At 42.7% G+C, this 26904-nt stretch overlaps 1 protein-coding gene across 2 annotated transcripts in view; it reads left to right on the forward strand.

Moving 5' to 3' along the window:
- DOCK3 (dedicator of cytokinesis 3) overlaps positions 1 to 26904 on the forward strand; it is a 585745-nt gene that overhangs the window by 327718 nt on the left and 231123 nt on the right. For both annotated transcript variants that reach the window (XM_084634267.1, XM_084634266.1), the window contains exons 8-9: positions 9938 to 9979; positions 10850 to 11004. In XM_084634267.1, coding sequence (XP_084490393.1) covers positions 9938 to 9979; positions 10850 to 11004 — 197 coding nt within the window. The remainder of the gene's footprint in view (positions 1 to 9937; positions 9980 to 10849; positions 11005 to 26904) is intronic.

Consider the following 26904-nt stretch of genomic DNA (forward strand, 5'->3'; position numbering starts at 1 on the left):
TCATATCAAACCTTACATGACTCAGAAAACACCTCATACAGATTTTAACTTTATGACTTGCTTGATTTCCTTGCACTTCATTCAAAGTATCTTTCTTAATTTGAATATGTGTGACATAATGAATGTTTAAATTGATTAATGTAACTAAGGTTCTATTGTCCTGGCAGAGACATTGATTCAGTTACAATGTGAAATTCCAGTGGGAGTTTTCGAGGTTAAAAATCCAACACTTGAGTCTTCTGGTACAGTGAAATTTGAGTGGCCTTGCTCCAGCACACTAGTGTCTCAGGTTATAGATTAAGCTTTTTGATATCCTGATTAACTTGGAGGTTATTTACACCCATCTTAGGCAAAGCCTGCTTCCTCCTCTTGTGACAGTGTAAGACGCTTGTAGTAAAACTAATATGGTTCAGCCGTGCAGAGGGTGGCACTTAGGACAGAGGTCTCCAATGTGTGGGGCGGGTCCCCCCAGGGGGCCAAGGAGGACCAACCAGGGGGCTTCAGTGGGGCCCCATGCCAACCCCCACAGGGAAGGGGAGGGAGCACCACTCAGCCCATCTCCGCCCCCAGCCAAGGGTGCCGGAACAATTTTTATAGTGGGGCTGCTGAGACCCATTACACCAAACTGTAAACCCTGTATTTAATGGAAACTATTTCAAGTGAGGGTGTGCGGCAGCACCCCCATTACCCCTCGTTCTGGCTCCTATGCCCCCAGCTCTGCCCCGGTCCGGCCGCTGGACGTGGCTCCATTCCTGGCCCGGGGCTGACGCTGGGGGCAAGGTCAGGAGTGGATCTGCCCCTGGCTGTGGACCCAGCTAGTGGCCTCCACCACAGCCTGGCTGTGGCTACTCTCCTGCCTCTGGCCACATCCTTCCCCTCCCACAGCATCCCCGCACCACCTCAGGGAAAGCTGGGGGGGCGGGGAGAATGACCCTGGGTTCGGTGGGGTGCGACCCTTAAAAGAAGACCGCTGAGTTAGGGGATGTGCACCTTCTGCACTCCACATTCTGTAAGGATGCCCTGCACATTCCTGCACAGCAGTATTTAAGAGAAAGAGCAGTGAATCTGCTAGTACGTGGATCCATTGGCTATTCCCCTTGAGCTAAATTTGTGGCAAATTGCTCATAGTTTATTCTAGCCATAAGGCTGGAGTAGCAGCCAGAGAGCAACTCCACTACCACAAAATAGTCCAGAGTAAATGATTCCTTCTCCCACCTTGGCTCTGAAGGAACTTCCCAGAGCACAGCTTGCAGCTCATGTGATGTGTTGGGATCAGGACTTGGCCCTTAGTCAGTTTATACATCTGTGTTGTTTTAGATTGCAGATTCAGCTAGACTGCTGTCAGGTCATGTTCAGTTTACATTTGGCAGGCTATCTGTACAACCTAAAAGGCAAAAAACTTATTTTTTGTTTAAATAAAAAAATAGATTCTGCAGAAACTGATGAGAATCGCTCATCAGGGAAAGTTTCATACTTGTCAACAACAAAGCTTTAATTGGCTTGTCAAGCCCTGCAATAAGATCTCTTAGTCTGTGGAATAGTCTTCTGAGAGTATTCATGCAAGGGTGCTGGAACAATTTATATAGTGGAGGTGCTGAGAACCACTGAACCAAACTGTAAACCCTTTATATGATGGAAATCACTTCAATCCAGAGGGTGCAGCAGCACCCCTAGTTCCAGCACCTATATATTCATGGGATCCTTATTGCTTTCCACATTTACATAAATGGAAAATAGTACAACAGGGAACGGTAATGTACTGGCAAAAAAACAGATCAGGGGATTTAACAGGTCTTTTCCATCTATAAATAGTGTGAAATGAAGGCATGTTATATAAACCCTGATCATTACATTAATTTCATTAGCAAAATGTGTGGATTTAAAAGTTTTTGTATGATGTGGCTTTTATTTAGTTTTAAGTGTCCTATCTGGGTATGCATGTCTTTGCAGCTTATGTACAGTAACTCCTCACTTAATGTCCTAGTTATGTTCTTGAAAAATGCAACTTTAAGTGAAACAATGTTAAGCAAATCCAATTTCCCCATAAGAATTAATGTAAATAGGGGGAGTTAGGTTCCAGGGAATTTTTTTTTGCCAGACAAAAGACATTATATACATATACAGTATAAGTTTTAAATAATTTTAAACAAACAATTTAATATTGCACTCACCAATGATGATTGTGAAGCTTGGTTGAGGCAGAGGTGTAGCAGGGTCGGGACACGGGGGCTTGCCCGTTCCCCAGCTGGAATGCTGGGAAGGTGGAGCGGGGAGAGCCAAACAATATTATAAGAGAACATTGCAGGACTTTAAAGAGGTATGTTCTCTAATACATCAGCAACCTAATAATGAAAGGTTAACTGGGACAATGTTAAGTGAGGAGTTACTGTATGGTGTTTCATTGTTCTTCTTCCAGTGATGGTCCCTATGTATATTCCACTCCAGGTGCGCATGTACTCCATGTGTCTGAGACCAGAAGACATTTTCTAGCAGTGTCATTTGGTCTGCACCTGCAGTTTTCTGAACTGAGGGCATAAGTGACAGTGTGGAGTCCCTTTCAGTTCCTTTCTATCACCCATGGTTTGAGGTGGAACCTCTTCAGTGTCCAAAGCGTTAGCTAGCTTTCTGATTCAAAACTTGTAGATAACTGTAAATAGTTTTTAAAATCTGTTTTTAGATCATTTTTATAGTTAGTGTAATTTAGTAGTCTTGAGAGTTTCTCTCACCCTAACATTCACCTGTATGCAGTGCCCAGTATATCCAGGATCCCAGGATTTAAGATCTGAATGGCTGGGCTTTCCCAGTCAGTAGCAACCATGACGTGCTTCTATTACATGGGGAAACCCATATTCCTACTGGTCCTTTCTGAGCTGAACCCATCAAGCTCATGAATACAGGCTATGAGTTCCTAGTCCAATTGTGGCCTGTCAGACCCCCTGTGCATCAGGCAGAAACACCAAGTGTCCCTCAAAGCATAGTGATCTCGGGCTCCAGGGATCACTCGAGCAGGGCTAAGGACTCTGCCAAACAAAGGCATGAGGAGGGTAAGAGCAAGCACTCTCAGAAGAAATGTGAGAGAACCCCTCCAAGTCCTTATCCAAAAAGAGGACCTCCTCTCCAAAACTGTCTAAATTGGGTGAGACTCCATGCCCTAGTATGGGAGTGTCAGGAACTTACAATGAGCACTGTACTGGTTTCCCGGTAACAAAGGCAAGAGCACCACAAAACTGGCCTTAGCTAAAGAATCAGGGCCATCCTTGGTATCAGTGAGAGAAAGAAGGCTGTGGACACTATTGGTACCAATGTGAAAGCAAGGCCTCCTACACCATTGATACCAATGTGGAGAGAGAAGGAGTCATCAGTACTAAATAGAACCGCAGTAAAGGCAGCACCACTGGTGCTGCTGAGGGAAAGAAGCCTGGTCCACTCTTGTTTCAGGGGTTATATATGCTTCCATGGAGGACATTGCTGTCGACATAGATCCGGAATCACCAGTACTGTCAGTTCCATTACTAATCAGGGAAGTACCGACACTGTCAGTTGGCCACTCACCAGTACCATCAATCATCTGAAGCATAAGACCTCCCATACCAATGGTACTGCTCATCAACATAAAAGCCCCCTTTTCCCCTGATAAGTCCCTTATCAGTGTGAGATCTTCACCATCCCTGTCAAGACCAGGGGTCAGCCCCAGTAGAGGTGCTGGGATCTCATGGGCACCTTCCTTCTCACAAAGGAGGGACTGCACACTTTCGATCCAGTGGCATCCTGCTCCATGGGACTGCCCTATTTTCCCTTTGACTCCTAACACTGGCCTTGCTGGAGCTCCTGCCATTCATATGAGACATCCCGAATCTATAAAGTCATAAGGGGAGTCATGACAGGCTTCCCATCTCAGGGAAGAATCTCAACCCACTCGGGATCAATCTAAGGAAGAAGAGCAACCAGACCAGGCGAGACCACCTGTCCTGGCAGGATTATCATCGTTATCCCCAGATGGTTGCACCTGGCTCACCATCACCGCCTGACATCTACAGATAGTTCCCGGATCTTCTGAGGAGGGTTACAGTTACAGATCCCCCTGGAGGAAGTACAGGACACCCCTCATAAGCTACTGTACATCTTCCAGAGTACATGTCCTAGAAAGGTGACAATTAATGAGGCCTGACAGTTAAAGATGGTCTGGCATACTCCAGTCAATTGTGCTCCCACTTCAAAGAGAACAGAGAAGAAATACTTTGTGCCTTCTAAGGGAGCAGAATACTTATTCTCACACTGTGCTCTGTACTCTTCCATGGTGCAAGCTGTCAGTGAAAGGAACAAGCAAAACCACACTAGCTCTACACCTTCTTATAAGGAGGCCAAATTTTTAGACTGTTTTTGAGAAAGAACTTCACTTTGGCAAGCTTACAGTTCTGCATAGCAAACTACCAAGCTTTAATGTTGAAATATGATTTTATTGATTGCAATACATTCTCAGAATTCACCAACAAATTCCGCCAAGAAGATGGACCTCATTTCCAAGCAGTTATTGATGAAGGTAAATTGTAGATCGGCCCCCAGGCATTAATAGATGCAGCAGATACAGCCTCCCACTTGATGGCAATTTCATGAGACTTTGTAACCTTATCTAAACCAGGTCATCCATTTACCTGTCTTCTATCCAAAACTACATGCCACCAGAGAAGACAAGAAACTACACTCTCTGGATGCATGATGACCCTTGTCATTCTATCTTCAGAAGACAAAACCCTTCAGGAAATCTCCTGAACTGTTGTCTCTTTTATGGTACATATGAGAGGGCAAGCGGTCTCTTCAGAGAGATTTTTCAAATGTATTTTGGGTTGCACCATCCTTTGTTACAAGTTAATGGCAGCCCATCTGCCGCAAGATATGAGGGCCCACTTGACCAGAGCCCAGGGTGCATCTGTTGCTTCATTTCAAGATGTCCCTCTTCTGGAGATCTGTAGAGCAGCTCTGTTCACACTTTTGTGAACCATTATGCTCTTGTACAATCTTCTACGTAGTCAGCAGAGCAGTCCTTCAACTGGTGTAGAGCAGATGCAGACCAACCTATCCTCCTCAACGAATACCGTTTGTGAGTCACCTTGAGTGGATACACATAGGGACCATCACTCGAAGAAGAAAGGTTACTTACCTTGAACAATAACTGGAGTTCTTTGAGATACGTGGTCCCTATCTGTATTCCAGTATCCACCTTCCTTCCCCTCTACTGCAGAGCCCTGGCCTATGGCTATTTGTAGTAGAAAGGGAACAAGAGAGGCAGTCAGTCCACACTGCCCCTTATGCCCTCAGGTCAGAGCACAAGGAGAAGAGTGCAGCTGTGGACCAATGGAGTCTAGTAGCAGAAATTTTCCAGTCTTGGGCACATGGAGTACATGCACTCTTCTAATAGAATACAGATAGGGAACCCCACATCGAAAATAAACTCCAGTTATTATACAGGTAAATGACTTTTCTTTTTCATCTCCTCTCTTATCAGAATCACTTTATCTTAGGCCTTGTGAATTTTTCTCCTTCAGGTTGCTGATTATGAAGCTGAACAATGTCCTTAACATGAACAAAATTTATCTAAAATTGATGTTGTTTTTTAAGAAAAACAAATTACCCTTTCCATATGAAAATGTGAATGATTTTTTAAAAAATGATATAATTGAATAGTATTTTTTGGTATGTACATCATTTTTAACCTGTATAACATTGTGCGGAAATGTATTCTGAGTTGTTAAACTATTCCACGGGGCTTCCTGTAAATCAGCTTGCAGTTGGAATTGCCACTGGATTTAATCTACATCGGTCAGTGGTATAGGCCCAGCAGCACAGCAGTAACAGTGGGACACTGTTATTTAGCAAGAATGGGCACAAGAAAGAAATAAACAGGACACACCTCTCTGGAGATATCTGCAGATCTTTAGAAGGGTTTAAATCTAGCCTCCAAACATTTGTTTAGCCTTCCTTTTGATTAATTGGTCATTTTTTTATGCATCATTCTGAAGTGCCTACAGGGTGAGTGCTGTAGATGGGCAGACGACAGAACTACTGCCCATGTTTCTTCCAGGCCTCAGCTGTTTGTCTTTAAATTGAACTATTTTATTTTTAAATTAAGATAAGTAATATATCAGGATTTCTTACAAATACACCAGTTTTGAGGGGAGTTTTGAAGTGGAGAGAAACTAGAAATAGACTTGCAATGAACATAGCATTTGATGTCAAAACAGCAAGATACATAAGGAGTTCAAAGAGAGTTGAGCTTGGCGCTTTTATACAGCTGTTATAGAGAAATGGAAAGCTCTCTAAGCTTTTTAAAAAATATTTGTAAATATATAATAGAAATGAAAATGGCTTGTACACACTAAAAATTCCCCACAATGTGAAGCATTTTGACTTTGCATGCAAGTAGGCACAGTGTGGATGCTCATCACGTAGAACGCTACTGACTGGGGCTTTGTAGATGCCCTGAGGGAGGCAAAAAACCTCATCTTTGCCTCCATCACAGCCACAACATAAGATTAAAAATGTTTTATAGAAGTGAGACTCAGATAAGGATATTGTGTGCCAAATTCTAGCCATCTTCCATTTCATGTCATTTTTTGCAGGTCATCTGTGTGCTATGGTGATCTGTGAGGTTGATGGTGGGGAGAGACTGTTTTGACAGCTGAGTACAAAATATTTGTAGTGTATAGGTAGGAACACTGTTAGTCCAAATGCAAATTTTAATGTGCTGTTTGGACTTTTTTGATGATTCCATAGTCGTATACCAAACTCCCTATAGGCACATTGATGCCTCATTTTTGAAACTCACTGAAAACACCTGTTCCCTACTTCTGGGGGTAGGGATGGAGTGGGAAGAGGAGAAGAGGATACAAACAGTTCAGGGAACAACTTTTTAAAAGGGAGAATGGGTTAGAAAAATAAACAAACAATAAATATATTCAAAATGAGGATTGAAACTATCATTTTTCACAGTTGAAGGATACACTGCATAAACCCTCCCACAAAACTTTAGGAAGGGTGTTCAAAAATAATGAAGTATAAGATTAATAAACAATACTCTAATAGCCCTATTAGTCATTATAATGTAGCAGTAAGCTATGGTGAGTCAGAAATAGTAGTGGGTGTGCATTAGTAGGCTATTGCTTCAATTCTCTGGTGGTTAAAGAAGATAAAAGGCCTTGGGCTAGATCCTAAAAGAGGACTTAGGCTAAGCGGCAATGCATTGCAGTGCCTAAATTTTAGTCACCCTGCTATCTAATGGAATTTATAATACTGAACCAGGTACCCTGTATAACTCCTGGGGAGAGTTAAGTACCTAAGAATGGGATCCAGAAATGCCAGCAAGTTGAGTGGGGAGATGTCTAAACGAACTAATATGAAATGCTGAAGACCTAAGCCCTGGTATGACCTAAGCTTCAAAGGAACTTAGGCGCCTAAGTCCAGGTCTGAGGGAAATGCCTATTTTTGTTCGAGATTCACAGCCATGAACCCTCTCCTGGAGTTAGGCACCTAAGTCCTTTCTTGCAAAAAGAAGGTGGTGGGGCTGCCCTTTTTAGCCCAGTAGTTAAATCATTCACCTGGGTTGTGGGACAAGATTGGAAGGGGAACTCAAACTTAGGTCTCCCACATACTGGGTGAATGCCCTAGCCACTGGGTTAAAGAGTCATTCTTACTCTTTCTCTGGCCCAATAAATACTTAATTATTTATACAGAGTAGAGTGGCTTCTACAGGAGAGCTGGAGAGAGACCCAGCCTAGACTATCCGGGGTGGAAGGGGAGCAGTTGAGCCCAGGTCTCCTATGTCTGTGGGGCGTGCTCTAACCATTGGTCCAAACGTTAGAAGGTGGAAGCAACATTACAACCACCACCTCCTCTAGATAAGTTTTGCGTGGGATCTGATCTGTTAGGCGACCTCTGAGAATGCCTGCCAGATCAGTCCCTGCAAGCAAGATAGGGGAGAGAATGCCTAGTTTGAGGATCCCAACTGGGCACAGGACTGAGATTGCTGTGCATGTGCCCAGTGGCAGGTTTAAGGGGATTTTACCAGGAGACACTTAGGTGCCTAAATCCCTTTATGGATTTAACCACTTGTGCCTCTTAGTGCATCTGAGGCATGCAGCAGTGGCTTACTCATTTGCACTTTTTTTGTAGGTCATTGCTGTGTCCTATCAGATCATCAATACAGTGGCCCACTGGCTGAACAGTGTTCTTCCTCAGAGCTATCTGAGGCTTATACTTATAACCCCATTGTACCTTTGCCCGACTGCATAGATTTAGAAGTATATCCATTTTTTCAGGAAGTAACAACAAAACTCTCATCTCCTTGTCCATGGATTAAAGCCATTCACTTGCAGTGGCAAGCACACATTAAATCTGTATTGTTTTTGGACCCTGTCAGGGTCAGCCCAAAGTAGAGAGTATTGCATTAGTGGAGCCCTGAAGCATCAAAAGTATGGACTGTCATGAAATCCAGTCTCCTGGCCAGCCAAAGATGCAAAAAGGATATTCAGCCCACTACTGTTAAAATGCAAATTCATTGACCTCCAATTGTATTATTTAATTTCAGTCCCTTGTAGAGCTTATTCTTTTATATAGAATATATTTCAATCCCCAAAATAAAATGGCCTTTTTCCTCTGTTTTTATTCATTTTTTCTGACTGCAAGACTCATAAGAATGCCATGGTTTGGAGATGCTGTTGCTGAAGCTCTTGGTTTGTTGAATTTCTGTTCCTGCAACTGCTGCCATGTTGACAACAAATCATGCAGGTCCTGCTAGGTAGTGTGTTCAGGTTTGTCAGAACAACAGTATCTTAAACATGTCTGAAAAGGGTAGGGTAAGAAGAGAGGGAAAAGGACGTAAGCTATTCTGTTGATCATGTTGACAAGATATTTCATTTTTTAAATACTAAAGTTTAAATGAATGTACATAACAAGGCATGGAAAAATCGTTAACAAGACATTAAAAAAACAAACCTTTGAAACCTCAGTTTAGATTCAGATTAATATTTAAATCTCTGGAGATTAAACAGGCACAGTTAGAGACTTGCCGTCCATTTTCTGATTATAATGTTACCGTTTAGCATGAAAAACAGGATCATCTTTTGAGTTACAGTTTCAGAGATAAAAGAAAAGGAGTACTTGTGGCACTTTAGAGACTAACAAATTTATTTGAGCATAAGCTTTCGTGAGCTACAGCTCACTTCATCGGATGGTGCTCTTACTACAGATATTTTTGTACAGGTGTTGACTATTTGATATTAGTGAAAATGTCTTCAGATGTTTACTGGAATTTCATTTTGTATCACACAGTCCAGATCTGTGCAAAATTTGAACACAGAAAGTATCAAACAAAATCACCTTCTTTCTAGGCTTCCATCTCTGTGGATGATTAAACAACTGTATCTGTCCTTAGGATAACACATACTAGATGGGGATTAATAACAGTAGGGTACTCCTGCATTTGGATACCTTAAATTACCCAGTGTAAGAAAAAGAAAAAGGGCCTTTTTAAATGACATACAAAGACCATTTTAAATGCTATCAAGTCTGTGAGAGCCTTTTACACTCAAAGTTAAGGCAACACCACCCGTAAATTATCTCGGTTAGGTATAAAAGGGTTTTCAGATAAAGCTAGTAGTATTGGTGTATATCTTAATGAATAACACAAATAAAAGAAAATCATTCTGAATTACAAAAGTAAACTGAAAAATCAGTCTGCTGTGATCTCAGAAATGTCTAGCATGTTTATGATAAAGGACACAGTAACAATTAGAGGAATACATAGAGAGAAGAGAGTACAGACAGGAGGATTTTAGGGTTGAAAATTAATTTTTAAAAATAGTCGTCCAATGCCGTATAAAGTGAATGCAAACGTTTCTCCTGTAATAATCAATTTATATTTTTATTCTTTTTTCCTCCACAGCATTTATCAAGTAGGCACAGTGTCCAGCAAAGCACAACACAGGTAAGATGGCTGCAAAACCCTAGCATGATGTCTTTTTTTCTTTGAAATCTCTGATAATGTATCTGAATGTAGAGAAATAATGCAAATCGCAGACTGACTGATCAGAATTGGCTCAAATTGATTGTTGACCTGCGCATAGTGTTTTTATTTACACCAGTGCAAAATAGAAATAAAACACTATCAAATCAGAATGGTAGTATTTTATATATGCTTTCCACTGGTATAAATGATGTAATTGGTATTAGGCCCAAATGTATACCCTTCTTGGTATTTGGCTCTTTTGGTTACTCAAATATCGATAATAAAAGATAAACCCCGCAGCCTAAGCTTTCTCCCTAAATTGTTCCTAGAGTTTCCTAAAAGAGATCTCTCTATTTTAGACCTCAAATCCCTCCCTCCCCACAATCTCACATAACCAGTTCCACGTCTCTCATCTCCAGGGTGGTTAATGAGCTGCAACTATTATAAAAAGTCAGCAAGAAGCAGTTTCTGAAGCAATTTTTTTGGAATTCTAATACCTGCTAACAGTGTGAGTCAACAAGAATTGTACTTTCTGGAATCTGGAGCACTGGCTGAGAAACAGAACTGATGTAGTCTCTTTGATGGTTAGATAAGTTGATTTCAGATTGGTAACACCACACATCTTCTTATTGCTGTTTCCAAAACCACTGCAATGAAAACCAAATATATAAGTTAAAACTAGAAAAACTGAAAACACATCTGCCATATGTCTCTGATGTAGCACCTAATTCATGAGGCTAAACGTCTACTCCATGGAGAAGGAAGAACTGAGTTATGACTCTGCCATGTGAGTTATGTACACCTTATTTGTGAAGAAAATAATACTTGTTTTTGATTTTTAAAAATCAGGTGGATACAATTCGTCAGCGTCATGGGGAGGCTTGCCGTATGCCAGTGCCTCACCACTTCTTCATCAGTCTAAAGAGCTTCACCTATAATACTATTGGGGAAGACACAGATGTCTTCTTTTCTTTGTATGATGTTCGAGAGGGCAAGCAGATCAGGTAGGACAATATCAACCTCTTGTTTGCTTTTCATCACATGTGGAATACAAATATTCAAAGAATACAAAATTTGGAGAAAAATGTCTGAACTATCTCCTCTCACCCTTGTCATGAGGAATTTTGATAGATGAATTCAGTGACTGGCAGTTTTGTGATGCATACGCCAAAATATTGAAGTATGGTGTTTTTTTGTGTGAGAAGTGTACTTCTCATGAAAGTGGGTGACTCAGAGCATTGACTAACAGTAGGCATAGCATGGGCAGTCATTGTACAAACTTCCAGATCAGTCCTAAAGCTTAACCTTAATGTAGTCCAGGTCTTGTGCAGAGTGAAAGTTGTTACTCCGTAAAAAGTGATAATGCTGATTTGTGTCATGTTGCATGAGAGTTTTGAAAGGAGCCCAGCTGTTTGTTTAGGTGTTTGGCTGAGATCATCAAGCTCTCTTTCTCTAGTGATCTAAGAAGGATCATAGTGGATTGGAGAGATGCTAGAATTACTATAATAGCTTGTTTTCCTCACTCTGAGTTAGATATAAATACATAAATATGGCTGAAGGTATCCATTCTTCTGGCCAGTTTGACTGTACATTATGTTATAGGCAGCCGCCAGAGCAGAGGTCCCCAAATTGTGGGGCACGCCCCCCTAGGGGTGTGCAGAGCAGCGTTCGGGGGGTCGTGGCGGGGATGGGGTGGGAGTGCCAGCCAGCCCCACCCCCAGTTCTGCTCTGACCCCACCCCCAGCCATGTCCCCCATTCCCAGCCCCGTGTCTGACCCTGTCCCCAGCCTTGGTGCAGCTCTGCACACAGCTGGGGGCCCAGCTGCCACTTCAGCCCCACCCTCAGCCCCTGGCTGGGGAGGGAGCAGAGACAAACCCAGCTGCGGGCCTAGCTGCAGCTCCATTCCCAGCCCGGGGATGGGAGCGGAGCTAAATCCGGCCACAGGCCCGCCTGTGGCTTTGCTCGTACCCCAGCCTTGGCCCCCGGCAAGGCTCCAGCCCTAGACCCACCCGCCACTGCAGCCCCAGCCTCAGCCCCCTTACCCCGTCCATGTTCCTCCTCTCCCCCCCCCCCAAGCCGCAGCCAAGCTTCTGGCACTGGCTCCAGGGGAGGCCAGGGAAGCACAACCCTCAAAAGTTTGGGGACCACTATACTAGAGGTTTCAATATGATATGAAATAGGTCCTATTTTTTTCCTTCTTATAAGTGGCCTTTGGAAATACCAGGATGAAAATTAACAGAAAATGACCACATCAAGTGCCTTGTATCTGAGTAGTTCAGTTAGTATATGTCTTTACCAAGAGAAATCATTGAGACACCATATGCTGAAGAAAATGTTGCAGGAAAAAGTCTAGTGCCACCGGGAGTCCTTGACTCTTAACTCTTATTGATGTCATCTTACTCCTGCACAGCAAAAACAAGTGATGAAAACAGGTTAGAGAGACAACAAAAGATTTCCAGACTAAAGCTTTTTTAAATTCTAATGATAGGATAAAAGGAAGCTGCTATCTGCAATTCATTTGAAAAAAGCAGCACTTATAAATCATTCTTTTGAGCTTTGATTAAATTATGTCTGGGTCCATGGACAGAGATATTTAACATTTGCCTGAAGGAATTTTGTGCCACTGTGATCAAAATTGTCTTGTACATTTTGACAGATTTAAACTTGTCCCAAGCTGGGAAAAAACAGATTTCAGAGCTCTGTCTGCCTTTTGCTTCATTTTGAAAAATACTATTCTTCCAAAGAAGTTGTGGGATAGAACGACTAATATTTGGGGCTCTCCAGAGTACTAAAAAAAGGAGAAATATTGGAATACCCTAAATGAATCAGTTAAGTTTTATAGTTAAACAAATGTGTCTGCCACCAATTAGCTGGGCATCTTAAAGAACACTGTTAAGGAATGTAGGGAGGGAGTCTGACCTGATATTGAGTCAGCTGTTTGATTCCCTCTATAGAATCATAGAATATTAGAGTTGGAAGAGACCTCAGGAGGTCATCCAATCCAATCTCCTGCTCAAAGCAGGACCAATCCCCAACAAAATCATCCCAGCCAAGGCTTTGTCAAGCTGGGCCTTAAAAACCTCTAAGGATGGTGTCATAAATATAAAGGGAAGGGTAAACACCTTTAAATCCCTCCTGGCCAGAGGAAAAACCCTTTCACCTGTAAAGGGTTAAGAAGCTAGGATAACCTCGCTGGCACCTGACCAAAATGACCAATGAGGGGACAAGATACTTTCAAAAGCTGGAGGGAGGGAGAAACAAAGAGTCTGTCTGTGTGATGCTTTTGCCAGGGACAGAACAGGAATGGAGTCTTAGAACTTAGTAAGTAATCTAGCTAGATATGCGTTAGATTATGATTTCTTTAAATGGCTGAGAAAATAAGCTGTGCTGAATGGAATGTATATTCCGGTCTTTGTGTCTTTTTGTAACTTAAGGTTTTGCCTATAGGGATTCTCTATGTTTTGAATCTAATTACCCTGTAAGGTATTTACCATCCTGATTTTACAGAGGTGATTCTTTTTTACTGTTTCTTCTATTAAAATTCTTCTTGTAAGAACTAAATGCTTTTTTCATTGTTCTTGAGATCCAAGGGTTTGGGTCTATGGTCACCTATGCAAATTGGTGAGGATTTTTACCAAACCTTCCCCAGGAAGTGGGGTGCAAGGGTTAGGAGGATTTCGGGGGGAAAGATGTTTCCAAACAATGCTTTCTCAAAAATAAACCCGGTCAGATGTTTGGTGGTGGCAGTGGAAGTCCAAGGGCAAAAGGTAAAATAGTTTGTACTTTGGGGAAGTTTTAACCTAAGCTGGTAAAAGTAAGCTTAGGAGGTTTTCATGCAGGTCCCCACATCTGTACCCTAGAGTTCAGAGTGGGGAAGGAACCTTGACAGATGGAGATTCCACCACCTCCCTAGGTAACCCACTCCAGTGCTTCACCACCCTCCTGGTGAAACAGGAGTTATTAAAATACTTATTTTGGTCTGGTCAGAGCACTCAAAGACGTGGTCCTCCTCAAGAGAATAGAACAAAAAATATCTGTCACCAAAAGTTTAGAGTGAGAATGGCACATTTAGATACTTCAAACAAACAAAACTATTCAGTTTCTATAACAATTAACTGAAGTGTCAGAAATTGTTGAGTTCAAGCGCAGCAATTGGAAACAGGCAAGACAGATGTGCAACTAGAAAATAAGCTTGTACAAGGCCTCCAATGGCTTCAGACGGAGAGAAGTTGTCACATAAGAGACCACCGTGGCTTAACCAGGAGATCTTTAATTATCTGAAACTCAAAAAGGAATCCTCAAGAACTGGAAACTAGGTCAAATCACAAAGGATCGATATAAACAGCACAAGCATGTAGGTATAAAATTAGAAAGGCCCAGGCATGAAATGAGATTAAACTAGCTAGAGACATAAAGAGTAACCAGAAAACATTTCACAAATATATTAGAAGCAAGAAGAATACTGGGGACAGAATAGGCCTGTTACTCAATGGTGGGGGTAGACAATAACAGTAACTTTTTGGTGTTTCAGTTTTCTCCAAAAAGTGTATTTGCGATTGGACTTCTAACATAGTGAACGCCAGTGAAAATGGGGTAGGATCAGAGGCTAAAATAGGCAAAGAACAAGTTAAAATTACTTAGACAAGTTAGATGTCTTCAAGTAGCCAGGGTCTGATGAAGTACATCCTAGAATACTCATGGAGCTGACTGGGAAGATATTTGAGCTATGAGCAATTATCTTCAAAAAATCATGGAAAATGGGAGGAAAATGGGATTTCAGAGGACTGGAAAAGGGCAAATATAGTGCCAATGTATAAAAAGGGGAATAAGGACAACCTGGGAATGACAGACCAGTCACCTTAACTTCAGTACCTGGAAAGATAATGGCACAAATAATTAAGCAATTTACAAATGCCTGGAGAATAATAAGGTAAGTAACAATGAGCGTGGATTTGTCAAGAACAAATCGTATCAAACCAATCTAATAGCTTTCTTTGACAGGGTAACAAGACTTGTGGATGCAGGAAAGTAGTAGATGTTATATATCTTGACTTTAGTAAGCCTTTTGATACTGTCTCTCATGACCTTCTTATAAACAAACGAGGGAAATACAACCTAGATGGAGCTATTATAAGGTGGGTGCATAACTGGTTGGAAACCCGTTCCCAGAGAGTAGTTATCAGTGGTTCACGGTCAAGCTAGGAGGGCATATCAAGTGGGGTCCCTCAGGGATTGGTCCTGGTTTTCTTCAATATCTTCATTAATGATTTAACTAATGCCAGAGAGAGTACACAAATAAAGTTTGCAGACGATACTGAACTGGGAGGGGTTGCAGGTGCTTTGAATGATAGGATTAAAATTCAAAATGATCTGGAAAAACTGGAGAGATGGTCTGAAGTAAATAGGATGAAATTCAATAAAGAGGAAAGCAAAGTACTCCACTTAGGAAGGAACAATCAGTTGCACAAATACAAAATGGGAAAGGACGGTCTAGGAAGGAGTGCTGCGGAAAAGGATCTTGGGATCATTGTGGCTTACAAGCTAAATATGAGACAACAGTGTAACACTGTTGCAAAAAATCAATTCCTTGGATGTATTAGCAGGAGTGTGGTAAGCAGGACACAAGAAGTAATTCTTCTGCTCTACTCTGTGCTGATAAGGTCTCAACTGTAGTATTGTGTCCAGTTCTGGGCACCACATTTCAGGAAGTATGTGGAGAAATTGGAGAAAGTCCAGAGGCAAGCAACAAAAATGATTAAAGGTCTAGATAACATGACCTATGAAGAAAGATTAAAAAAACTGGGTTTGTTTAGTCTGGAGAAGAGAAGAGTGAAAGGGGACATGGTGATAATCTTCAAGTACATAAAAGGTTGTTATAAAGCAGAAGGTGATAAAATGTTCTCCTTATCCACTGAGGACAGGACAAGAAGCAATGGGCTTAAATTGCAGCAAGGGAAATTTAGCTTGGAGATTAAGAAAAACTTCCTAATGGTCAGGGTAATTAAGCACTGGAATAAATTGCCTAGAGAAGTTGTGGCATCTCCATCACTGGAGAGTTTTAAGAGCAGGTTAGACAAACACCTGTCAGGAATGTGTGACAGTCTATACCTTGGGGGAGCATCCTGGAACCCCCGTATTCCTCATTTTTATATAATCATGATCTTACAAAAGCATAAAAGTATAAAGCATGCCTTGTAATATATCAGGGGAAAAGTTATGATCTGCTGAAAGTCATTTTTCTATCTATATATGTATATCATTAATGCATATGAAGTTATGAGAATTATGTTCTATGGTTGTCACTAAAACATACCGTAAATTGGGGATTCAGCCAGACATTAGTTCCCCAGAGGCAACAGCAAGGAAAATAACCAATGCCTGGGTGGGGTGTGAAACAACCCATCAACAGCCATTGTCCAGCAAGGGAGCTACAATTAAATGACTCACCTGCCTAAGGCCACACCAGGGGAATTGCTCAGCCTTGCCTGGAGACTCAGCAGTGGCCACCCAGACATGCCTGGACTTGTGTTTTCCAAGCACATGGACTGAAGGTATAAAACAGACACTGTGGCCACATGCTGGGCCTTTCTCCTTCCCCCACCTTTGCAAGCAACAAAGACACTCAGAAGAAGGCAAGACTCCAACAGAGGAGATTTGCCCAGGTTTACGGGACAAACCTGTATATTAAGGACTGAAATATCCAGTGGGGTGAGAAAAACTGCTTAATCTATTTGTTGCCCAGTATAATAGGATTGAGAGTTTAGACTGCGTGCTTATATTTTATTTCTTTTGGTAACTAACTCAGACTTTTTGCCTATAATTTAAAATCTATCTTTTGTGGTCAATAAATTTAACTGTTTATCTTTTACCAGTGAGTTTGTCTGAAGTGTGTGGCAAAACTGCTCAGGGTACAAAGGCTAGTGTATATCCACTTTCCACTGATGATTTGTCTTGAGCAGTGCAAGATGGTGTATTCCTGAGGTACAGTGCTGGGAGCTGGGGGGATTTGGCTCTGATGCCTTTCTCTGTGGGATTCATGAGTGGCTCTGGGAGCATTCATGCTATCTAGCTGGATGTGGGGGCTCCACTTGCTGTTGTGCTGAGTGATCACAGCTCCTGGAGGGGCTTTCTGCTTGTCACTAGCAAAGCATTGTGAGAGACAGCCCAGGCTGGAGAGAGCAGTCCCACGGTCCCAGGCTGCACCCAGGGTGGTCTAGATAAAATGCAGTCCTGCCTTGGGTGTAGGGGACTAGACTAGAAGACCTCTTGAGGTCCCTTCCCAATCCTATGATCCTATTATTCTATGACCTAGTTCAGGAAAACATTTAAGTATATGCTTAAATCCTTTTGAATTAAATGTGACTTCATGCTTAAGTGCTTTGCTGAATAGGGATGAAGTTACCCAGAATCTTTGTTAATCATGTGCTTAAATGCTTTGCTGAATCAGGGCCTGAATGGCAGCATCTGTGGGAATGGTGCACAAAGGAAAATGGGAAAGACCTGAAGAGGCTTTTTATATAACTGGCAACCAAAAGAAGCTGAAAATAATGCTGACCATGAAGAGGAAAGTACAATGGCTTCTGAGATACCTGAATGCATACAAAAGTGCCTCAGAAATGCAAACAGTTGTTATCGTGTTCTTGGGGTTGTAGCATGTACCAGTGAGCATCAGTAGTGACAACAACGTCAGTTTTAATATTGCCCTAACTTCCCAAAGGAAGAGGTGCAGGAAGACTGGAATGAGAGGCTGAGCTGCACTTAACTGCTTGAAGACAGGAAATTATCTTCCCTAAACCAGAAAAGAAAACAAAGATAAATGTTTCTTTTAAAGTAGATATAAAAACATCTTTTTAGTTTTTGAGCAATAAAAATTTTTCCCCCTCTCAGTATGCCGTGGAAAATAGTCAAATATTCCCGAGCCAATGGCTCACTAGGTGGACGTGATTAAGGCATGTCAATATCATAGCCAACAGTATACCAGGGGGTGATGCAGCCAGCATCATGTCTGACTGCCTTAACTGGATGGATCAGGTACCCATTTTGCAGCTGAATGAACTGGAGGTGGCCTTTCAGTATGAGATTGAGCAAGACTTTAATCCATGCGCTTCAAGATTCTAGTCAAGTGCCTTAACCACTCAGCCACTACACCTATTTTCTATTGGAAAATAGTCAAAGTAAAGCCAAGCAAAGTTTCTGTGCATTCAGTTCTCAATTAAGAAAACAGACTGATTTTCTTAGTCATTCCTAGGCTGAAGGTGGGATGGTTCCCAGCAAGCATGTCTTCAGCATATAGGCAGTCACAAACCTTGTTGAAGCTGGTGAGCATGATGGTTGCTTTGTTTGGTGAAGCTGTGTCTGTAAGTGAGAAGCTGCCAGAAGCAGACAGAGACAGAAGCAGAAAAGCCAATGAATCATTAAGAAAAGCACTGGAAATGTGGCTCTGAGAGCGCTTTTTGGACAGAGTACTGGCTGGAAAGAGGCTTGGAACAGTGAGCAAAAAACCTGTCTCCCGTTGTTTGATTCCTGTTGTGTTCAGGGAAACAGGATTTGTAAATAATGGGATTGCATCAAAGAAACACCTGACTCTATCATCAGTTTCTTGTCCTAATGGAAACAAACTGTAGGACCCCAAACATTGGCTAATCACTCGCACCAGTAAGTGTGTTCTTTTGATACGTGTGAATCTCACTGTAGGTATTCATATGCTTCATGCAAGGAAGATCAGATTTTTTTGGCTAGCAGTGTATGTTGAGGCCACGCATGGCCCAGGTTAGTGTGCGAGGACATAAAGGGCAAAGTGGCTGTGACCCTCCCTCAGTTCCATCTTACTGCCTATAGCAGTGAGAAAGAACCTTGTGGTGTACCACCTGCTGGCACTCTCTCACGAGCTATTTTTGTTTAACTTCTGAAAATTTTCAGAATACCCTTCAGTCCTTTAGTTTTAACATCAGGGACAGCATAATCCTCTGTCTGGATCAGATTTCTTCAATCAGACCACCCTTGTACAGATTCCCCTCCCCCCTCCATACAAGGACCTCAAGATGGCAGAACTGAAAATCTGCAGGCTTCAAGTCTTGTTCGTCCTGTGATGGACTAATTCTTGTTACAGACAAGTTAGGTGTGGGTGAATGCTATACGGTTGCTTGATTTGCCTCTCCTGCATTCTTATTTAAAAATTGAAAGATCCAAGACTGAAGCTCCATCTCTTGGAGCAGTCAATGAGATATCTGTTTGATATTTTATCAGCCTCTGGATCAGCCATAAATGAGGGACTGTTAGACCTAGCAGGAGCTCTGTGGTAGGCGTTCACCACTACAGCACTAATGGCAAAGTGTATCAAGAAAAGATACCAGGTGCCCCTTTCTGGGTTCAAGTATTTCTATTCACACTCTGACCCCAGATCTGTAGTGGTCTTCAATGTCCAAGAGAAGCTGCATTCTGCCACAAACACATCAAAAGATAAAGTTCCCAAATGATTGGATCTGTTAGGGAGAAAATCCCATACTTCAGCATGGTTCCAACTACAAGTGACTGTCAGGCTCTCCTAGACAAATACAACTTTTTAACTTGAGAAAGAGTGATACCATTGATCAACAAGCTCCCTATTGAGCTCAGAGCAAGGACATCATAAAAGAGGGACTGCTTGTGTGGAAAATGGCCCTGCAAGCCACACTGGATTCAGTAGATGACATTACTAGGTCTGTGGCCACTGCAGTGACCAGGTTTTCCTCATGAAGTACAAACCATGACCAAGAATCTGCAACTTGAAGGATACAGATTGCAGACTACAACTCCACTGAATAAAGAAAAATTGCAAGGGACAAACCATAATCATTCTCACACATAGGGAAACCTATGCACTAGGGATATCTAAAACACACAAGTTGTACTACTTCAACTATACCAGAATAGTTAAAGCAATACAGCCCCCATCCCCATTGTGGATGCAGTATAGAGGTGCTTTATAGTACTATACCTATTCCTGTATGGAAGGGGAAATAAGCTACACTGCTCTAAGGCACTGTGACATGGTGTACCTAGCTTTTGTGGCTCCCTACAGGAGGCCCCACAGTCATACTAAACCACGCCCCAGGAAACAGCAAAGTGACAGGAAAGGAACAGTGAAGGGGGGTGCTTCAGGCCTGCCTAGAGAGGCCTCAGGGGTGCAACCAATCAGAGCCCAACATGCTCGGATAAAAGAAGCTGCAGGGCCTTAGCTGGTCAGTTCCTGGCTGGGACCAGTGGAGTGAAGAAGGGTGCTTCTTTCTGTCTTGGAGACAGCAACAAATCTGAGGACGCTGGCCCTGAGATAGGGCTGAAGATAAAATGGGCCTGGTAGGAAGAGGCCCAGGGAAATAGAAGCAACAGACTGGAGTAAGCAATCCCAACTATACATATAAAATGATGGGGTCTAAATTAGCTGTTATCACTCAAGAAAGAGATCTTGTAGTCATTGTGGATAGTTCTCTGAAAACATCCACTCAATGTGCAGCAGCAATCAAAAAAGCAAACAGAATGTTGGGAATCATTAAGAAAGGGATAGATAATAAGAACAAAAATATCATATTGCTTCTATATAAATCCATGGTACGCCCATATTTTGAATATTGCATGCAGATGTGGTCGCCCCATCTCAAAAAAGATATATTGGAATTGGAAAAGGTTCAGAAAAGGGCAACAAAAACTATTAGGGGTATGGCATGGCTTCTGTATGAGGAGAGATTAATAAGACTGGGACTTTTCAGCTTGGAAAAGAGACGACTAATGGGAGATATGATTGAGGTCTATAAAATCATGACTGGTGTGGAGAAAGTAAATAAGGAAGTGTTATTTACTCCTTCTCATAACACAATAACTAGAGGTCACCAAATGAAATTAATAGGCAGCAGGTTTAAAACAAACAAAAGGAAGTATTGCTTCACACTACGCACAGTCAATCAACCTGTGGAACTCCTTGCCAGAGGATGTTCTGAAGGCCAAGACTATAACAGGGTTCAAAAAAGAACTAGATAAATTCATGGAGGATAGGTCCATCGATGGCTATTAGCCGGGATGGGTGGGGATGCTGTCCCTAACCTCTGTTTGCCAGAGGCTGGGGATTGACGACAGGGAATGGATCACTGGATGATTACTTGTTCTGTTCATTCCCTCTGGGGCGCCTGGCATTGGCCACTGTGCCAGTCTGAGTCAGTGCTGAGTGCTGCAGCTTCAAAGAGAAGCACATCTCCAGAATTAGTGGAATCCCAGCACCGTTCTTCCTTGTCCACACTGAGGAAGAAATACAAAGCTTCTAGAGAGGAAACCAGAGGAGGGTCTCCACCTCTTAAGTCTGGTAAGAGGGTTGAGAAGGAATTGAGTAGAGAGCATCTGAAACATGAGCACTCCTCCTCCAAATCCGTGCCTTAGTTGGCACAGTCAGCTCCATGCCACAATGGGCACCGTCAAGTCCAATGTTGGGAGAGGCACTGTCAACTTCTGCACTGCAACAAGAGACCATCTTGACACCAACTACTGCAGTGGCATTTGTGGCAGCAAGAAACCTGCTTTGCATTTTGGTGCTGGTGTCTCCAGCCTTACAAGAGTCCAGTCCCCTGGCTCCGTGGTCAGTGATTCAACCTCCAGTACTGCAGTTGCTTGCTTCCTAGATAGGCAACCTCCTGGTACCCTTTAAGAGGAAGCTTTCTATGATGGCATTGCTCTGCTCATTGCCTGGCTCCCAGCATCAATCCCTGGCACTGAGAGGAAAGGGAATTTTTGGGTCGTATGAATCTCAACCATGAAGCAAGACCCATAGGTCTATGCAGAGATCCTTTCTTCCTATTTACCACGGCAACCCTTCAGTGGGACCCATGGGAATGCCCTGCCTCATATCAGTGGCTCTTTTGGAACTCTTGGAGATTTCCCCCAACTTCCCGATCTTCCCCTTACTGTGTGTACTCAGTGTCCTCATCTAGAAGGGCTGGGTCTACGCACTGAGCTGCTCTGTCCCCCAAGTTGAGTATCAGGTGCGTACCGAACATCAGGAGGAATTTCCAGAGCCAAAGCAACAGCCGGTAGAGGAGATTCTATCCACTCCAGTCTTGGCTTCATCTTCACCAGACAAAGCCATTTTGTCCAGCATGATTTCACGTCATCCTGATTTTAAAGTTCATCAGGAGTTGCTGAAGACTCTGTTACTTCTAAGGTGCGTGCCTGCATGACCACACAAGAGGGCATCAAAGGCTGCACACCTAATTAGTGGAGCAGGCGCACAGCCATAGGTCTGCCTGGACCCTGGAGAGGACATGTGAGAAGGTGAGGTGGGGGGAATAGAGGGGGGTGGGAGCAGTGGGGTAAGGTGGGGGTGGGGAGCTTGGGCATGCAGGGCTGAGGTGGCTGAGGAGAGACGCCTCTCCCCCAACCCCAGGGCTACGGCAGGGAGAGAGGATGAGGACTCCCCCAGCTCTGGGGCTGCGGCAGAGAGAGATGCCTGTCTCTTCCAGCCAGGGCTGAGGTGGGGAGAAAGTGCTGGGGGGAGTCCTCTCTCCCCACTGCAGTCCTGGGGTTGGAGGTGCCCCTTCAAATCCAGAAACCTATCCCTCCCAGGTTGGTGTAGGTGAAAGAATCATCCCTCTGTGTGACCACAGCTCCCACTAGCATCATTTTGCCACCACAGCAGTTTTCAGTGTGATGCTTTTTCTCTCTTGGGCTGCCTCAGCTTCGTTATGGTGATAACTTTTTAAAAATATATATTATATCTCATTTTTTTGTTTCTGCTGGTGGCGCACATCTGCATATTACCTCGATATTGGTGCTGCACAGAACAAAATTCATTCCACTCATGGATGGAAAAAATTAGAGGGAACATTGGTTGAAAAGAGCAGCTGCAGGCTTAGGTGTATAGGACAAAGAGGTCAGGGAGTCTTCGCATCATCTGGTTGACATTTTATCATTGGTCGGTCCTTCCAAGGTAGCTCTGCCAATTAACAAGGTGATATTAAAGCCTATAAAAGCTCTATGGAAAACTCCATGTTTGCCTTCTCCCACCTCAAAAAGAGCATAAAGAAAATATTATGTATCCTCCCCAAGCTTTGAGTACTTCTACACTCGTCCAACACTGGGCTCATTAGTTGTGACAGCGGCTAGTGAAAGAGTATATCCGGGGCACCAAGCTGTCACCCCCAAATCAAAGAATGCTAAAAGGCTGGACTTATTTAGAAGAAAGATTTATTCAACACAGAGTTTACAGCTCCATATTGCTAACCAACAGGCTCTGCTGGGGCAGTATGACTTTAATTTATGGGGCTCCATGGAAATGTTCAGAAAGCTGCTACTGGAGAATGCTAGACAGGAGTTCTTTTTCCTAGTCAATGAGGGTAGTCTAATTGTGAGAACATCACTTTCGGTGGTGCTGTGGTCTGCTGCAGGAGGGTGCTCAAGGAGGGACCACCCTGTTACAAAGGAAATGGATGAAATCTTGAAGGTCTAGACATATAGCAGTTTTGAGATGTAAAACTAAAACAGATCCATAGGGCTTGTCTATACTGGGTAAAATGCATTGTTTTAGAAGACATCTTTTAATCTGCCTAGTGTTAAACACGATGTTGTCTTTAGTGGCCTTGTCTAAACTTTTCACTTCCTTGCTTTTGTGAAGTTGTGTCAAGTGTGTAATCTATGTAAGAACCTTAGCTGCTTCCAAACAAAAAGGTTTTTATATTTGTGTGTATGTATTCTGTTCCATTCAGGTTCTGGTATTGCACTCATTACTGTGATATCTCATCACCACACTAATCTTTTTATTTTCTGGGTTCAATTCCAGTTACTTTGAGTAAAAATAGATATTTTTAGTAGACTGCAGAAAATAGAGACTGAACCATGAAATTGAATTTAGTTATACATATATTGTTAATTCAATAAGTCATGAAAAATGCTTCTAAGCAGACCCCCCAAATTAGTTACATAATATGGGTTAAGCAAGGCAAAAACCTGTAACTCAGCTAGAGCCCTTGCTTCCAGTTTGAAAGGTATGTGTAGTCCCCAGGAAGTCTTTCAATGTAGCGTGTCTCAATATGAAGATGTGTGTATTGATGAAAAGAAGATCAAAATAAGATATGGGAATACAACTAGAAGATTCAGGTACCTTTTAATTGGAGTCAGATGTACCTCCAGAGTATGTATGTGTGGATTGTTGTGACAGGACTGTTTGGGTATCTGCCCCACCATACATTTCTCACAACATTCAGTTGACCACTATAGCTCCAAACTATGTCTGGCTTTTAAATATTGAAATACTATTTGTTATTGCCTTACACATTCCCAGCTTCCAGAAATGATGAGTCAGTAGTGTTGGATGGTGGGTAACATGAGGCATGTCAGTAAGAAATGGCCATTTTAAATGTCTGAACATTTCTAGCCTACATGTTTTTAGCAGTAGTACCAATTTTGCTTTGTTTGATTTTTAGATACAGGTTTACAATGAAGATTGGCAGTTAAGAACATTCTTAATGACAAAATAGCTAGACTAGAAAATATCTGTGCCAATGACAGCATCATGTTTGTAATTATAATGTGTGTGTGTGTGTTCACACACAAACACATATGTACACATATATATTATACAAGAAAGACATAAAATGTGTATTATTAAAATTGCAAAACCAAGTACTCAAAAGTTAGCAAATGCCAATATACAGGTTGCTTGTGCAACCTTAGTTCAGCCACCTTCTGCTTATGGATATTAATAAACATTTTAATTACATGATTACATACTATTTTTCCCATAGGAATATATCTCATACAGTGCATAGAATAGACAGTGTTCACTTAATGAGTAGAATTCAATATTTTTCTCCTTATTATGTGTTCCTATGCCTTATTGACTGCTTACTACTCAAACCCTGCTCTGAAAACTGAATTGTTAAATGCCTTATGGTCTTTTGTATGGCATGCATCACTATAGTAGCTGAGTGCTTCACAAATATTAATACATTTATTTTCATAACACCCCAGTGGGATGAGGGAATATTATTATCCTCATTTTTCAAATGGAGAACTGAGACACAGATTAAAAATATCCACTAATTTTAGCTGCTCAATTTGAGACACCTAGGACCTAATTTTTTCAGAGTACAACATTTTATACAGTACATTTCATAGCACTTTATGTGTTTGTGATGTTCCTCTGGTGTTATATGGACCGGTGCTCTGCTAGGTCACTCCAATCCTCGATGCTGGGAGCCAGTCTTACCCTGCTCCGCTGTGAAAACCCCCACTCCCGGACTGTTCACGCATAGCCTCTAGCGTCTAAGCTGCTCCCAGCTATGTAAGTGAGCACTTTTGGCCTGCCACTGCCTGGATTGTGCAACCGAATGACACTAGCCAATATCTCTGGTCCCAGACACCACCCTAGGAACCTCCATCTTGCAGTGTCCAGTCATGCCCGCTGGACGCTGAAAGCTTGTATGAGTTGGTCAATTTAACAAAGAAATTGATATCTACCAGCCTTGTTATCCCACGGGGAGTCTCTGACATGCTTCAAACCAAACACACTGCTTCTGGTAGAATAAACAAACCAATTTATTAACTACAAAAGATAGATTTTAAGTGATTATAAGTCAAAGCACAACAAGTCAGATTTGGTCAAATGAAATAAAAGCAAAACGCATTCTAAACTAATCTTAACACTTCCAGTGCCATTACAAACGTAGATGCTTCTCATCACAGGCTGGCTGGTTGCCCTTCAGCCAGGCTCTCCCCTTTGATCAGTGCTTCAGTCGCTTGGTGGTGATGTCTATAGATAGAGGTGGAAGAGAGAGAGCATGGCAAGTGTCTCTGCCTTTTATCATGTTCTTTCTTCCCTCTTGGCTTTGCCCCTCCACTTCAGAGTCAGGTGAGCATTATCTCATCATAGTCCCAAACTGACCAAGGGAAGGGGGGTGATTCACTCGAGAGTCCAGCAGATCCTGAGGCCAGTGTCCTTTGTTCCTGTGAGGCTGGGCTGGGTTTCTCCCATACATGCCCTGATGAGGTGTGAACTGTCCCTCGGCTCCTGGAGAGTTTTACCTGGGCTTGTTTTAAGCCATGAGGGCACATTTTCAGCCTCATAACTATATATATGAAATTACAACTTATAACATTACTATAACAACAATGCTAAGTGCATCATGAGCCTTCCAAAGACACCCAACATGACAAACTTTGCATTGGATACCACACAAGCATTTTATAAGGATGAACATGGGGATGCAGAGTGTTCCCCCGAGGCACAGAGTGTCACAGTGTTCAAAGCACATTTCTTCTTCGGGGTTGCAGACATGTATTCGACTCAGGTGTGTGTGCGCCCAGCAAAATAAAGCCAGAAAACTTTGTGCAGCAGGACCCATCAGGGCCACAGGCGCCGACTTTCATTTTTCCGGGTGGGTGGCCTGCTCCACCTGGAGGCCCTGCCCCCACTCTGCCCTTTCCCCAGGTCTCTGCCCTCTCTCCACCTCTTCCCGCTCCCACTCTCCCCCTCCCGTGACCACGCCCTGCCCTCACTATGCCTCTTCCCTCTCCGCCCTCTCTCCCCAGTGCCTCCTGCCCATCGCCGAACAGCTGATCAGCAGGTGGCTGGTGGATGCTGAGCACCCATTATTTTTTCTGTGGGTGCTCAAGCCCGGAGCACCCACAGAGTCGGCACCTATGATCAGGGCAGTGCATGTGCCCCCACAGCTCCTCATGGCCGCCTCCTGAGGCTGTGTAAGGGTGGGGCTGCCCCAATCCTCCTCAGTTACTTCTCACTGCTCACAACCTAAGTCTGAGCTCCCCATGTGGTTTTTTTCTCACGGTTACTGCACCACAGCAAGATTTCTGTGTGCTTTGTAAATATTTAGTTTTAGCTTAGTAGTACTATTTAATCAACTACAACACTGCATATAATTAGTAG

The sequence above is a fragment of the Lepidochelys olivacea genome, assembly GCF_965140295.1.
Source record: "Lepidochelys olivacea isolate rLepOli2 genome assembly, chromosome: 7".
Lineage (NCBI taxonomy): Eukaryota > Metazoa > Chordata > Testudines > Cheloniidae > Lepidochelys > Lepidochelys olivacea.